Here is a 12,569-nt window from a genome sequence, read left to right on the forward strand (position 1 = left end):
GCCCATTTTTGAAATGTAAGGAAAGACCTTTTATTTATAATTTAACAGATACCAGAATTAATTGATAATTCAAATTTGTTTATAAATTTTCTGATAGATTATTGGTATTAACTACTTTAGATTAAAACGAAAGTCAATTTCTATGATATGTATTTTTAATTACCTTCTCGCGTTTGTTTAATAAAAAAAAAACTTGATCTATGTCAATGTCAACATGAGTTAAATAACTTTGTTTATAACCTTTCCTAGCATTAGGTTATAGGTTTTGTGATTTGTTAATATGGCTTATTTATTGCGTGTTCTTAATTTTAGCTCAAAAAATGTAGTAGCAAGAAATTACAATAAAATCGTAATAACAGACGATGGTTCTACAATCGTAGCCTTACATAGAGATAAAGAATTTCCATATGAATTTTCTAAACCTCTTCCTCAAGAAAATAAACAAAACGATGGTATTTTAAAAATGTCTGATTACAATGAAGTTAAAAGAGTATTCAAAGCGATGAAACCCGAAATGGCAAGAAAACAATTATCTTCACTTACATTAACAACAGAGCACAGATGGTTCCCAAGAGCAAGAGACAAGAAGGCTAAGAAAACTGAAATGAATAGACCTTACTTATAAACAATATAAATCAAGAAGTATGTAAAATTAATAACTAGAGATGCAGTAAAATTTGTTGTAAATGTAGTGGAAAAATTACAATAAATTATTGATATATAACATGTGTTCTAAAAACAAGTATTATGTTATTTGGTAATATTTATTACACCGCCTGTATGCGCCAATATTAACGCCACCACAACTACAGATTTTTGGTTTTCTATGCAGCCTTTCTACATATAAAATTTTTGCTACACATAATAAAACACTTTATTTAAAAACAAACTAAACAACTATACCTAATCTTGACTACTGTTGCAGTAGTGTTAATAAATAAATACCTTATGTTCAGGAATTACACTTGTTCCCGTCATTTTAAAATAGAAATATTCTTAAATTCAATTTCAGTAAAAAAAAAACAATATCTGATTTTCTTTAATTTCATTTAACACTGTTTCTCTCTAGAAAGGTCTTACCTTTTGTTTAAAAAAATCAATGATTTTTTTGTGTCATTCTTAATTTTAATGTATAAATTTGTTTCCTCACACTGGCATTCTTAATGGTTAGAGGCAATTAATAATTAACAATTTCAAAATAAATATTAAAAGATTTACTATGTAGTAGAAATTGATTAGTTCTTTATAACACAAAACCACAGGTCCAACATAAAATATCTCATGTTAGTTTATTGTAATTTAATAGCTTGCAGATTCTAGACACATGCTTCCTGAACTAAGAACTGTTAATAAGAGAAAGCGTAATAGTGTCCAGCAGCAATTAATTTCTTCGATTAAATAAAATTTGTATATTGACTACTTTATTTTAAAATTATATCAATATTATTCAAAATTTTATTTTGTTGTTACTTCTTAGGATTATCTAGATAAATTCCATTTGCAATTGTTCTTTAGTATCTACACTACTGAATAAATTGGTTGTTTAATAATTTATAATTAATAAATAAGTAAGAGTAAAAGGATGTCTTCAATAGGACAAAGAATTATGTTAAAGTCAAAATTAAGTCATTTTCGATTTTTTGCAACAGTTGTTTCATATTAAAAGAATAAGCCAATGATTTAATGAATATGCTAATAGTGGTGCAGTGATAGCTACTGCTCATTTAAAGTTTTTGAGCTCAATAAAAATTCTTATTTTGAGATTGAAAGTAGAGCATTGTGTTATAGGTGTTAAATGAAATAAAAAAAGAATATACAGCACAGATAGAATATAACTGTTTTTTTTTTAAGTTTTTTATTCCTTTGTCAGCAAAAATGAACCTTTTGTACTTATTTTCATTTAACCTTTATAAAGTGATCTTTCTGAAGTATATTACTTGAATTAATTTATTCTATTGGAATGGAACAGGCCAATAACTTCTGGCAGTAAAGTCCGTAGGAGCACAAAGAAAACAAAATTAATTATTAATATGTCTTCGAATTTTGGAAATGCTTTTTCTTACCACATTTTCATTACTTTATTTACTATCTCTGAAACCACTGCTTTAGGATAGAGGGTGTACAAGACATAAATTGACAGCAAATAAGCCATACTTTTTATCCCTTCTAAAATGTTCACAAATCACCTGTTATATTAGTATTTGATTGTTAATAAACATCTTTTACATTTAAAGATGTTCTTAGTGAATTGTAAAGGTAGCAGTCTAAAAATTTTGGCTTAAATTTGTGTTATATAAAGTCTCTGAGGTTATGATTAAAATAACTCAATGAAAATAAAGAGAAATCTATTAATAGTTGTAATGAAGTCAATTATCATAACATCCGTTTTGTAACAATTCGTAATAGAAATAGAAGAAACATAATAGCAGACTTGCACTGTTAAACAATTGATATGTGGAACAGTATTAGGTTTCTAGTGCATTTCCATAATAATTCGTCATTGTCTCCACAAGCATACAAAAGTAATTCTAATAAAAGATTTTGTTTTTTGTTGGTCGAATACATTTCTAGATATACAAATTACTGTACTAAATTTGTTTGCAGAACTAGGGTAAAGAACCTAATGCGATTGTTAATAATAAAGTATTCCGCAACAGTAGATTTGTAAATTAAATATATGTTTTGAACGTAAATATATATTTTTTATTACAATGTACTTCAAATCTGGCCATTTAAATGTCATTAATACAATGTTGCTATATTTCAACGTGATACTGGTATTGAAACTAAATAAAGAGATCGTTTCGAACAGTAGGTTTTTTAGTCTGCGGACCTCCTGTTTCCGCGGACTCAATTTCGATAAATGTGTGTAAAAGTTCTGTGAGAGCCTGGATTGGCTACCAGCATAACTTCATCACATCAAATGAAAATGGTAGGTCAGCACACATTTCGTCCATAAACACAGAGGTTTTGACAACTAACAACAGAATTATCGTTTTTACAGGAATTATATATATATAATCTAAGTTACGTTAAGTTTACTGCAGTTATTATTATTTATTTTAAAAAATATATATTCAATAATTACAATAATGTATAAAAAATTAATTCATGTCTTTCGAAATTTTGTTCTGAAAGTCAGCCAATTCTCTGTCCACCAAATAGCAGTCGGTATAATATCAAGGTATTGGCAATATATTTATCTCTTTCTTCCCATTCGTTGGAAAGTTTACGCCATTGTGGCACTTATTCCACGGTAATAAGATATGGCAGATCGTGTAGTATGTATTTATACTTTAGTGGTGTGACCTAACACGGGTAGGAAACTATGACCCTGACATAAGAAACGAAACGAATTAAGAACTGACTAATCTCATACTCGTCTCTTATTTAAGACAGTGGCCAATAATATACATAACGTTTATAAAATGTGTGCTCTTAGCATTTAACTGAGAAAATAAACCAGTGATAATTGTTTTTTTTTTTTAAATTTACAAGTACTAAAATATATAGCAAAATGAGTTACAGAGACACAGTAAGTAAAATATTATTATGACATTTTTGATCGGTTAGCAGTTAGGTATCTTATATTTGTTATTGCTGTTATTGTGGGCTAATTAGAAAAACCTCTTCCGTTGCATAAAAACTACTCTTAATTCAAGGTCGCTACCAAGGCCTTGGTATGAAAATGTAGTATTACTTTTCTAAGACGTAATAACCATTTATATCCATTGTAACTATGTAGCAAGTGAACAGTGTCAATTTATAAACACTTTTACCTAATTTGTTTCATAAAACACTTATGGCTTGTTGTAATTGTTTTTACTGCTATATTTTTTTTTATTTTATACCTTCAAGTTATTAACGTATCATAAATTACATCAATTCATACGTTAAGTCTATTTCTAATTCTTTTTCTCATTTCCTGTACATTTTAAAATGCCATCAAGTTATTTAATGAGCATATTATCAACAGTATTCACTCTATCCAAGAACACATTCCTACAAAGCAGCTAATGAACAACGTGTAGGGAGCTACTTACGAACATTAATGGTATTTATAATTATGTTGAATTTAATTTCTTATGTATATTAATTTTTTAACAAATTAATTTAAAAAGGTTTTTTATCCATTTATTACTAATTAATTTTAACTCATCCAATTTAATTATTTTTCTACATATGTATAAAATTTTCATAGTTCGTTTAAAATATTTATACATTAATTAATAAAACATTTTAAAACTGTTTTGGATATATTTCCCTTTTTATATTTTTTTTCTTGTTATAACTCACACTCATAAATTCTAATGTTGTATTTTATTTTATAGACCTTTTTTATTTAATATTATTAAATTGTGCAGGATTATGGAGCTTCACCATCATCAGTTCTTAATACTATCCCCTCATATCGTTCAAGAGTTTTTGCTGATGTTTCATACACTTCAACACCTGATGTGAATGAAGTCTATCCCGGATTGTTTGTAGGTGATGCGTAAGTATAATTATACAATTAGTATAGTGTAAACATAATTAGTATGGTTACAACCTCTTTTTATAGAGTAATTTTGCTTTAAAGTTAAATAGGTATTGTTAGTACAATACAAACATGATTGCAGTTAAAGCATTTCCAATAATTTTTTTCAGAGTTGCTGCTAAAGACAAGGCATTCCTTAAGCGTATGGGTATCAATTATGTTCTTAATACTGCAGAGGGCAAACGCTATACTCAAGTAGATACTGATCATTTGTACTACAGAGACTGTCCAGGACTTCGCTACAAAGGCTTCCAGCTAATGGATCTTCCAACAACAGATATTTCTAAATACTTTCATATTGCAGCTAATTTTATTGATGAAGGCATTTCAAGAGGTAAGTTGTTTGTTTAAATACATATATGAATAATTTTAGAACTTGATTGGATGACTTTTTAAGGCAAAAAAATTTGTGTTGCAGCACATTTGCACACTATGGGTAGGCCCAATCAATATTTATTTGATGAAGTCTCATAAAATAGTATTCTTTTTAGTTTTTTAAAGAAAATATAAGCCAAATTAATATTTATGTGTTTGTTATAGGCCGAGTGCTGGTTCATTGTTTAATGGGAGTTTCGCGATCAGCAACCTGTGCACTTGCTTTCCTTATGATCAAACGTGGTATGTCTCTCACAGAGGCACTCGCTTTAGTACGATCTCGTCGTGATATTCATCCTAATGAAGGATTTCTGCGTCAACTGCAGCAACTTGACAGAGAGTTGCGTGTTTCTCGGATCCGCTGACAGTTAAATTCTTATCAAAACTTCAGAACATCCTTAGATTTTAGAGACACACGGAATCGAGCCCGGAGCCTTGATCGAGCTTACACTAATCCTTATCTAGAATAAAATACCTCAATTTTCAACAGCTCAGAGGTATTGAAGTATTACACTTTGTTATGCATTTTCCAAGATACAAGAATCTTAACATTCACTCAAAATAAATTTGAAAGTTATTATTAAAACTGTTTATGAAATTGTACAAATGTTATTTTGATACAGTAAATTCTATATAATAATGTTGATAAAAGTTATTTTTTAAAGAAAAGGCATTCAGAATGTATTTATTTATAACATATGACAGTATTGCTTAGTTGGGTTACTTCTCCAGTGCCATTTGTATAAATATTTAATTGAAAATAATCTAGGATATCCAAAAATATAATTACTAATTAATCTCTACCAAAGTACAATTTATTAGCCTTATAGTTGTGAAGTTAAATTATGAATGTTTAGCAAAATTTCTTTATATCTATTATGATTATAACTAAATAATGTCTATTACAAAGAATTTCATCTAATTAATGTAAGTCTTATTGCATACATATTGAAAAAAAAATTATTGATTGCCAACACATTGTATGATACTAGTGATAAAAGTGTCGATATTAAAAACGAAATCGCATAGTTATATTTTCATTAAATTATCTATTTTTTAATAGAAATTATGAAATCAATAACGTGACCCATTCCTCTACAATGTGTCATCAAAGAACACATTCTTAATTTATTTATCTTTGTTATTAATATATGACACTTGGCTAAGCATCTAGTGAATTAGAACCATGTTCAATCTTAAGCAAAATTCTACATTTATATAAATTGTAAGCAGATTTAGAGTAAAATATGTATTAAAATGATTGACGAAAAATACTATCATATTTATTAATTACTAGTAATTTTGTAGTTACGTTTATTTTGTTACCTTATTTAAATCAAGTACAAGAGAAGTATTTTGACTTATTACAAATAATGAATCTAAAGTTTAATGTATAAATGTACCAAAGGAAAAATTGTGATATTGGTAAAAGAAATATAAATATTTTTAACTAAATTACATTACATATTTTATATAATTTAATAATGTTATCAGATTAATTCTTTAAATAATTGACATGTAATTTTAAAATTAAATTATATATATATATATATATATCTCTGCTAGGATAGAAATATAACATAGGAACTTTTTTTTACTATGAGTTAAAAGCTTATTCTAAGAAATTGTTTGTGACTGTGATAAATATTTTATCTTAGCATGTCTGAATGATCTTGAATTTAAGTATGTTGGGCACATATAGCCCATCTAGTAACATTAGACTAGTAAAGTAATAGTCATTTCTGTTTTAGTATTTAATGGTTACCCACTTCCCATTTATTGACATAAAATCATGTTATAATGTTAAAACACCTGCTTAGTACATCTATTGGAAACAAAATTTTTGAATTTTCATTTCAAAATTCCCTCACTAAAGTTTCCCTAGTAAGCTATTACATAGACTGTGACAAAAAAGGGTGTACAAAGATAACAGCATTGTGCTTGTGACATTTTTATATTTCAGATAATTAATCATCGCTACCTGAGCCAACTGCTTGTCAGGCACTTTACATAACTAAAAGTGAAATACTACTTTCACTTCCAATACAAGAGAACATTGGCGGTTATTGGCAACCTTATATGATATTAACAAAATGTAAAAATATATATTTTTTAAGGATGTTATTGTATTCCATTTATATAACATAGTAAAATATCTAAAAAAAAGTTTATTAAGTTTACATGTACGTACATTATAATTTTACAAAGTTATTAAGTAACATTAAAAGCTTCCTAAATCACTTTAAAATTGATTTCCTCAACTAGACAAATTTTCAACTTTCTTCAATTAAACCAACACCTTTTCAGATAAAGGCCATTTTAATGAACTATTAAATATATTGAACTGTCGCTACTGAACAACAATTTCAAGTCAATAAAAATAATTTCACTCCAATTGCGAGTTCTGGTGTAGTAGTAATTAGAATTTTTTTTTCTTTGTTAAGGTCCAATGACTGGCATGGCATGACATATGCTTCTTATATCTTGCAGAAATAAAGTATTATCTCAGCGCCGTACAATTTGTTGCGTTTACACTAAGCCAAAAAATATAACTATGGGTTATGCTAACAAAACAAGCAAAATATAGTTTTTAATATGTATTTTATATTAGAATTGTCTTCACTGTGATAAGTTCTTAGCATAATCTACGTTCTGCTTTGATGTGAAAAGTTTCACTGCTTAATTTGATTAATTAAAAGGTATATGATATTAATATACATTAATTCGCTTTCATTAAATTCCTAAGGATTATTAACTTATTAAACAGAAAAAGATACGGATAATTCTAAAATGCATTTTTAGTATTAAATTTTAAAAGATACTTTTGCACGTTAACTTGAATTTAAATACTTTAGTAAGTACTTTTGGAGAAATTCTAGAAGTAGAAATGGAGATTCTACTAAAAATATATTATACCAAATATATAAAATATATATATACCAAATAGAAGATTGTACGCGCGAAAGCCGCGACTGATTTTCATAAATATTGATATTTCGCGCGTTAAAAAATTAACCTGTATTTCGATTAGCGCGTACGTAATCACGAAGTTTTTGAAAGATGGCTCAAATTTTCACCCTTATTTTATTTGACAATATTAGAAAATGTATAGGTATAATAAATAATATGATTACATAATTATTGGATAAATTCGTTATTATGCAGGTGTAAATAAATATAATCAACAATATAAACTGGCAACATATTGTTGAATTGATGATCTGTTTAGTGATGCTGTTGATAGTTACTGTTGAATTAGATTATAATAATAATTTTGAGTTGATGTTTAGTGAATTTGTTTGAAAAAGGTCTAATGTATAAAGAAACTTATCATATTCTCTGGTTAAAATATATCATTTAAAATGGATGAAAAAGAAGAGTTGCATCTAACCTCTCAAGAACTACAAGTTTTATCAGAACTTGACAGGTATTATTATGTTTATAATAAAATACACTATAACTTGTTAAAAATATGATGAATACTAGAAGAAGAATCATGTTACTTAGTTTTTCTGCTAAAGGTTTTATTGGTTTAGAGTGTTTTAACTTGTTTCTACTATGATTTACCAATCTTCAAACTTAATACAATAAATTTTCGTTTATTTAATGTTTGTAATTTAATATAAATGGACTTAAGAATATAGCTATATATATTTATAATATATATATTATTTATTGTTAGTAAATTCATTTTATCCATAGAAAATTCTGTGTAACAATAATGCATTATGTAAACTAGGCCCAATTATTAAAGAATCAATGAAAGTAATTGATCGATAACCCTCAATAAACATTTTAAAAATTTTTTGTGTATTTGTGATATGGAAAAACAATCCTTGTTTGGTTAATAAATGATAAAGTTTCTAAAACCCTAACATATCTACAATAATTTTCGTAAATCAAAATGCATCATCAATTTTTGGCATTATTATATTTTAATAAATTCATAATAGGTTAACAGATTTCCATACTTTCTTAACCATTTAGTAGTCAGATACCAAATATGTTATTATTCATGTTTTATTAATAAAAGTTGATTAAGTTCAATATTCTTGAATATTCTTGAATATTCTGTATTGTATTTACAGCCGGCAATTTGGATTTCTTAAGCTGCGTGGAAGTGAACATGTCAGAACACGAGCCTTAGTGCTAAAAGCTGTCAAATACCTGGAAGGGATGTTAGTTCAAGTTAAGGTACAATTTTTTTTTATTTAAGAGTGTACTGTGAATATTGCCTCCCTTTTAGTCTTATAAAATAAACTTAATATTCATAATGTTATCATTTTCTTTACTGATTTCAAATGTTCATAAAAAACAATGATTTTTACAGAAAGAATCTAAAGACTAATAGTAATATAATTAACTATAATCTTACTATGTCTCTTTTCAAATATTATTTTTTTCTGTGTAAGAAGCTTCCAAATGTCATATAGAAAATTTAAAATAAAAGTATCTAAATTGGTAGAGCCATTTTTGAGTTTTGTGCTTTGTAACACATGTGGAATCTTTTTTATATGGAGGAATATACTTAAGATTCCAGTTAGTATTGATTAAATTTTGAAGTAAAACTGCTATACTCTTGTTTCTGCTTATGGGATTGGGTGTTTGTAATGACACATACATTATATGACATGCTTGTCCTAATTTTTGTGTTTATTTATTTAATCTATACTTACAGGAAGAAGAAAGAGCATGTTCTCCAGGTGCAAGAAGAGACATCTGTATAGATCCTAAAACATACTGTAAATTAGGACATTTTCATTTACTTCTTGAAGATTATGCAAAAGGTAATTTATTTTATGTTAATAAAATAATAATATGTATTGCTTATTTAGAGTATAAATAAGAATATATTATTTTTAAAGTTAGCATTTGAGAAGACTATTGTATTTTATTTTTAAAATACACCATTGGCAGTAATTGTTGAAGAGTTTAGTGAGAGTTAATTCTGTAGTCTTACGCAACTGTCAATAATAAATATGTCATGTCAAATTGAGTATCTTAAAAACATTGGTTTACAAAATACTTTATACTTCAGTACAGTATTTGAAGGAATGTTTCCACTTACTGCATTAATGTCAGTAAAATTGTAGCTGAATCATTTGAAATGTTGTGAGTGTTTTTTAAAATTCAAGATGTTCAATAACATATATGACCCATTCTAAATAATAAAATTGTTAGAAGCTATCAAAACCATTGTATATTAGATAAAAAAGGGCTGTATGACTGAAATCTGTGGAGTAAGAATACACAATGAATATTTAGAGGCATTTTTACCTAAACTAAAACAGGTAAAGTGTTGTCTTATTATGGGACCATTTTTGAAACCAAAAAATTTTGGGAAATAGATGAGGATATAAGACAAATAATTATACTTAGTTTTGTAAGAGAGACTACAAATTACACCTACTTATGTACAGATAAAGATTATAAAAATAATTTAATATATATATCAATTAATTGAAACTGCCTTTTCGTGTTATTTTTTTGTTAAATTACTTGGTCTTGGTCAAAATATCCAAGTTCTGTTTAAGAGTAATTCATGTGTGTGCAATTGGCTATCACATGGACTAAAGAAAAAAAAGAAAATGATGAATTTTCATTTATAATTGATGATATTTACAGCTAGTAGAATTGCAAACTGATATATAAAACATAAAAAATTGTTTTATTACCATGAGGTAATGTACAGGTCTGTAAATTTTCCCACCACCACCACACGTCATCAAAGTAATCTGTGTTCTGTGAGGAACAAGTGTTTCTTGCTATGAACTGATACAAACTAATCATTGCGTTATAATAAAAAAAAAAGAATGTAAGCAAAATAATAAGTATATAAATAAATTATGTAAAAAAATTGTAAAAAACTGAGAAACGAGGTGATGGATGAAAGGCATCAGAAAAGAGGGAAAATGGAATGAAAGGGCAAGAAAGATGAAATATAGAATGTAAGGAAAGAATGAAAGGTATATTAAGACCTTTGAAGAAAAGCACAAAAATAAAAATATAAGTGATAAAATAAGTTAGGGGTATGAGAGGCCTCCAAAAGTTTTCAAGAAAAAAGAAAACCATTGCATTATGGTTTTTTTTTGTGTGGATTATGACTAGATAAGTATTAAGGAAAAAATTATTTTCATTTATATTATTTTTTTTTCCTTCACTTTTGTTGTTATGTGGTCATAAATGTTCAAATGAACTGTCATAGCTTCACACAATTATTTTAGTTATTTTGAATAATGTTTCATGATTGATAGATCATTGTTTGGTTTCTTTATATTTTTGTTGAAGTAGGAAATAGGTTTCTTACAAAGATATTTTATCAATAGGGAAACAAAAATTTGCTTAAAATGGAAAAGCAATGACTTCAATATTTATTTGATTTTTTTACATTTCAATAGACTGATCAAATTTGTTGTCCCAATAGAAAAATCTATTTTAATATTATTATGTTTGATTTTTATTAAAACATCATAGATTAATGTATTGTAATAATACAATAGCTTAAAACACAAAAGAATGGTTGTTAAACATACTCTTTTTTTCAGCAATGTCTGCATATCAAAAGTTTTATGCTTTGGAACCAGATAACTGGAAAGATCCATTGTTTCTATATGGATTGGGACTCTGCTATTATCATTATAATGCTTTTGAATGGTGAGTATTTTTGTGATATTTAATATAAGGTTGCACCTTACATTGAATTACCACCGGTTGGATAAAGGGTTGCATAAATGCCTTACGTTATTTTTTCTCAATGAACTTATATGTAGTAAGTTTCAATAACTTACTTTTAGATATTTTAACAAAGGAACCTATTTTCCGTCCTGATATTGTTATCTTTTACACAAGCACAGGTCTTTTTCTTTGCCAAAGTGTAAAATGCTTTTCCATAATCACACATTAAGTTTTGGTACATTTATACTTGAATGATCATTAATTATTAGCCACTGTTAAAATGTATCTAATACATAATGTATATATTTTGCATGTATTTATTGGAATATTATTAATTTTTGTACACATAAATAAAAATGTTTGTAATAGGAGAGACATAGGTATTAATGATATTGTTATACAGTTTTATCCAAATTCAAATTTTTCCTATTTTATTAGAATTAGTCTAATGGCGTCATTATAACTTGAAACAAACTAGTGCTCATGTTACATTGATGGATTTAAGACAAGCACTATTCAATTCATTGTGCTATTTTAAAGTAATGAATATTTTTTTGTATAGCATACCGGGTCCTGTTCATTAAAAGTTATTTTTTTGGTAAATTAAATATCTTTATTATAATATTTAAATTGAAACTAAAAAAAATTTAGCTAGAAAAAGGATGCATTTTTATCTAGATATATTAATTATATTTTATATTGTCTGGATCTTAAGCCGAATTCTTTACTTAGGCATGCCAGGTGTGCTAACATTGAGGCCAAAAATTAATGATGATTGATTATGATTGGTTATAGGTGTAAGGGCTTAGGCTTTAATGGGTTGAATCTAGAGCTGTCGGTCAGTAAAAGCTTTAAAGCTCTTGCACATATATCATTAATGTTTGATTTTTTTTTTGGGTTGCGTCTGGCTGGTAACTTCTTGCAGTACAAAATCTGCAGGGACAGATTTTTAACATTTATTACTTTTAATATGTAATCTTAA

General features: G+C 27.0%; 3 protein-coding genes across 5 annotated transcripts in view; all 3 read left to right on the forward strand.

Moving 5' to 3' along the window:
- The first annotated feature begins 224 nt into the window (after window positions 1-224).
- On the forward strand, window positions 225-1,466 carry mRpL42 (mitochondrial ribosomal protein L42). The gene has a single exon (XM_068770748.1). The coding sequence runs from the start codon at window positions 281-283 to the stop codon at window positions 623-625; it is 345 nt and encodes a 114-aa protein (XP_068626849.1). The 5' UTR covers window positions 225-280; the 3' UTR covers window positions 626-1,466.
- A 1,846-nt stretch (window positions 1,467-3,312) lies between these two features.
- Window positions 3,313-6,340, forward strand: LOC137926815 (dual specificity protein phosphatase 13B-like). 2 transcript variants are annotated; one of them, XM_068770522.1, is made up of 5 exons: window positions 3,313-3,535; window positions 3,977-4,054; window positions 4,365-4,495; window positions 4,648-4,871; window positions 5,078-6,339. In XM_068770522.1, the coding sequence occupies exons 1-5, from the start codon at window positions 3,518-3,520 to the stop codon at window positions 5,275-5,277; spliced, it is 651 nt and encodes a 216-aa protein (XP_068626623.1). In that variant the 5' UTR covers window positions 3,313-3,517; the 3' UTR covers window positions 5,278-6,339. The 2 variants fall into 2 exon arrangements, with proteins under 2 accessions (XP_068626623.1, XP_068626624.1); XM_068770523.1 differs by lacking the exon at window positions 3,977-4,054 and having other exon boundaries at window positions 5,078-6,340.
- A 1,809-nt stretch (window positions 6,341-8,149) lies between these two features.
- Window positions 8,150-12,569, forward strand: part of Utx (Utx histone demethylase) — a 33,878-nt gene continuing 29,458 nt past the window's right edge. For both annotated transcript variants that reach the window (XM_068770353.1, XM_068770354.1), the window contains exons 1-4: window positions 8,150-8,339; window positions 9,001-9,106; window positions 9,591-9,699; window positions 11,458-11,566. In XM_068770353.1, the coding sequence (XP_068626454.1) occupies window positions 8,275-8,339; window positions 9,001-9,106; window positions 9,591-9,699; window positions 11,458-11,566 (389 nt within the window). In that variant the 5' untranslated portion in view covers window positions 8,150-8,274. The remainder of the gene's footprint in view (window positions 8,340-9,000; window positions 9,107-9,590; window positions 9,700-11,457; window positions 11,567-12,569) is intronic.

The sequence above is a fragment of the Battus philenor genome, unplaced genomic scaffold, assembly GCF_028537555.1.
Source record: "Battus philenor isolate CCGP_79_NKW_IND1 unplaced genomic scaffold, ilBatPhil1.0.hap1 SCAF_3, whole genome shotgun sequence".
NCBI lineage: Eukaryota > Metazoa > Arthropoda > Insecta > Lepidoptera > Papilionidae > Battus > Battus philenor.

Coding starts and splice junctions, on each gene's coding strand:
- mRpL42 (XM_068770748.1), top strand. CDS start 281: ATGGCTTATTTATTGCGTGTTCTTAATTTTAGCTCAAAAAATGTAGTA.
- LOC137926815 (XM_068770522.1), top strand. Junction 4,055..4,364: donor GCTACTTACGAACATTAATG/GTATTTATAATT, acceptor TAAATTGTGCAG/GATTATGGAGCTTCACCATC. Junction 4,496..4,647: donor GGATTGTTTGTAGGTGATGC/GTAAGTATAATT, acceptor AATTTTTTTCAG/AGTTGCTGCTAAAGACAAGG.